Source organism: Monoraphidium neglectum (genome assembly GCF_000611645.1).
Source record: "Monoraphidium neglectum strain SAG 48.87 unplaced genomic scaffold scaffold01617, whole genome shotgun sequence".
Taxonomy (NCBI): domain Eukaryota; kingdom Viridiplantae; phylum Chlorophyta; class Chlorophyceae; order Sphaeropleales; family Selenastraceae; genus Monoraphidium; species Monoraphidium neglectum.
This window is the reverse complement of record NW_014012011.1, coordinates 4,534-6,810: the sequence shown is the minus strand read 5'-3', so window position 1 is coordinate 6,810 and position 2,277 is coordinate 4,534. Positions and strand designations below refer to the sequence as shown.

Genomic DNA, 2,277 nt, shown 5'->3' with positions numbered 1-2,277 from the left:
CCAGTGACGCCGTCGGCGGCGGCCGCCATCGCGGCGGGGAGGGGGCGGTCAGGGCGCCCGATGACGGGGTGTACTGCTACGGGCTGTACCTCGAGGGGGCCCGCTGGGACGCGGCGGCGCATGCGCTGGCGGAGAGCGCGCCAAAGGTGTGGGCCGGGCGGCGCGAGGGACACGCTGCTGCTGCTGCTGCTGCTAGTAGGGCGGAAGGGCCGACCTGAGAGCGCCCGGCAGAGCCTTTCATTTTAAGCACCCCGATGTGTTGCAATTCTGTTTGGCGCGCGGGACGCCCGCACAGAAGCGCGCAAGGCACGGGCTGCGTGCACGGACACGCGGCGACACCCTTTGATCTGACTCGAAGCTGGGCCACCCGCGCCTCCCACCGCATTACATAATCACCGCAGGTCCTCTACAGCCCCATGCCCGTGATCTGGATGCTGCCCCGGGACGTGTCCTCCATAACCGACGGCGCGCGGCCCCGCTACGCCTGCCCCATGTACAAGACGCCCGACCGCCGCGGCGTGCTGTCCACCACCGGCCACTCCACCAATTTCGTGTGCGACGTCCGCCTGACCGCGGGGGAGCCGTCGCGGACGCCGCCGGCACACTGGACGCGGCGGGGCGCGGCGCTGCTGACGAGCCTCGCGGAGTGACGGTGGGCGGGGGCCCCTGCCGGCGCGCGCGCACGCGCGTTGCTGCCGTTCCGGGCCCTGTTTTGCTGGGTCTGAATGGTGGGATTGATAACATCCAGTGTGTTGCAAGGGGAGCAATCTGCTGCGTCATCCTGCCTTGTCAGTCAAGCTCAAAAGGAGGCCCGAGTAAACGTCAAACAAGAGGACGCTTGGAGGGACAAAGCATGGTGGGTGCCAGCCAGCCGCGACTGACCGGCGGGTAGGCTGCGGCGCGGCGGAGCGGTTGCTGGAGGGCACTGCGTGCGTCCCAGGTGCAGGAACACTAAATAAGGTGCCAGGCGGTTGGTAATGCGGGCGTGCTGGCTGCCCAAAAACCCAAGAGACGTCTAATGTGTTGGCTAGTAGAGGATAGAGGGGCGAGCCAGGTGACGCTTGTTTAAGTAGCACAGGGGACGGATGCGCGCGGGCGGCTTCCCTCCCAGCAGCTACTGCCCGGCAGCCTTGCGCGCCGCGATCGCCGACTGGCTGCGCTCCCGCAGCACCGCCACCACCATGGACGCGTACAGCGCCGCGCTGTGGGTTGCGGACGCCTCTGGGGGCAGCCAGGCCGCGTAGTCATCCCAGGGGGGCGGCAGCACCTCCAGCCTGCGGCGACCGCGAAAGGAGGAGGGTGGAACGCGGGGCGGAAAAGGGCGGAGCGAAGGGTGGGCTGTGGGTGGTGGACACGCCGAGAGCTTTGCAGCATCAGTGCGATGAAAGCAGGGGCCAGCCCCAGGCTGCAACGTGACATGATCGGTCGTGCGCCCGCAGATGACCCCACTGCCTTCCCTGCACTCCTCGCAAGGCCCACTGGCGCGCGTGCATCAAAATTCACGCGCCGCCGCCACAAAGACCGGACCACGCGCCTGCCCGCGTCCGGCGTGCCCTCCAGCGCTGACATCAGCGTCCCCGCCAGCTCCCGCAGCACGGGCTCGGCTACCGAGCAGCTTCCCAGCGGGTGGTATGCCACCTCCAGGGCGATCGCGAGCGGCGCCTGCCCGTGCACCTGCGGATGCGATGATGAACGCGGGAACGTCGCACCCATGCAACACTGAGGTTTGATTTCCTCTGCCTGCAGCTGCATTGTTGTGTCGCTGTGTCAGCAGGCCGCCGACGGGGGCGGGGGGCTGCAGCGGGCAGTTTGACAAGGGGGCATCAAGTGGGTTGACCGTCGGGCCCGCGGGAAGCCGCCGCGCACCTGCAGCTGCAGCAGCTTCACGCTCGCGTCGGAGCCGCGGCGGTCCCCGAGCTGCCACGTGCGGGACTGCACCGCGTTTGGGGGGCGGGGAGTGAGAGAGAGGCGGGGGGGTCGCTGGCCGGGCGCCGCTGCTGGGCGGGCGCAAGAGGACACTGGCTTCGACCGCTGAGAAGGGCTCTCCGCTGGCAGCCGGGAAACCCTGGAAACCACGGTGTCTTAGATGGAAAACGGCCTGTCAGGCGTGCGGCCTGACCATGGCCTCACCGCTAGCAGGAGGTTTGCCTTAGTCCTGTACTCGAGCCGCTTGTCCAGCAGGGCCGTGGCAATGGACGCGTCCGCCTCGACGACCTGTCGCGCCTTGCTGCGGGTGCATGGCGGCGAAAGGGGGGGCGGCGGCGAGGAGGGTGGGGG

The 2,277-nt window shown here is 68.7% G+C and overlaps 2 protein-coding genes across 2 annotated transcripts in view; one reads left to right on the top strand and one right to left on the bottom strand.

The window, feature by feature from the left end:
* MNEG_8486 (Dynein heavy chain 1, axonemal) overlaps nucleotides 1-650 on the top strand; it is a gene marked incomplete at both ends in the record, with an annotated part of 6,851 nt that extends 6,201 nt beyond the window's left edge. The window contains one exon of the mRNA XM_014043041.1: nucleotides 402-650. Within this exon, the coding sequence (XP_013898495.1) occupies nucleotides 402-650 (249 nt within the window). The remainder of the gene's footprint in view (nucleotides 1-401) is intronic.
* A 464-nt stretch (nucleotides 651-1,114) lies between these two features.
* The window catches only part of MNEG_8485 (hypothetical protein), a gene marked incomplete at both ends in the record, with an annotated part of 2,666 nt that continues 1,503 nt past the window's right edge, over nucleotides 1,115-2,277 (bottom strand). The window contains 4 exons of the mRNA XM_014043040.1: nucleotides 1,115-1,274; nucleotides 1,523-1,674; nucleotides 1,867-1,932; nucleotides 2,131-2,227. Of these exons, the coding sequence (XP_013898494.1) occupies nucleotides 1,115-1,274; nucleotides 1,523-1,674; nucleotides 1,867-1,932; nucleotides 2,131-2,227 (475 nt within the window). The remainder of the gene's footprint in view (nucleotides 1,275-1,522; nucleotides 1,675-1,866; nucleotides 1,933-2,130; nucleotides 2,228-2,277) is intronic.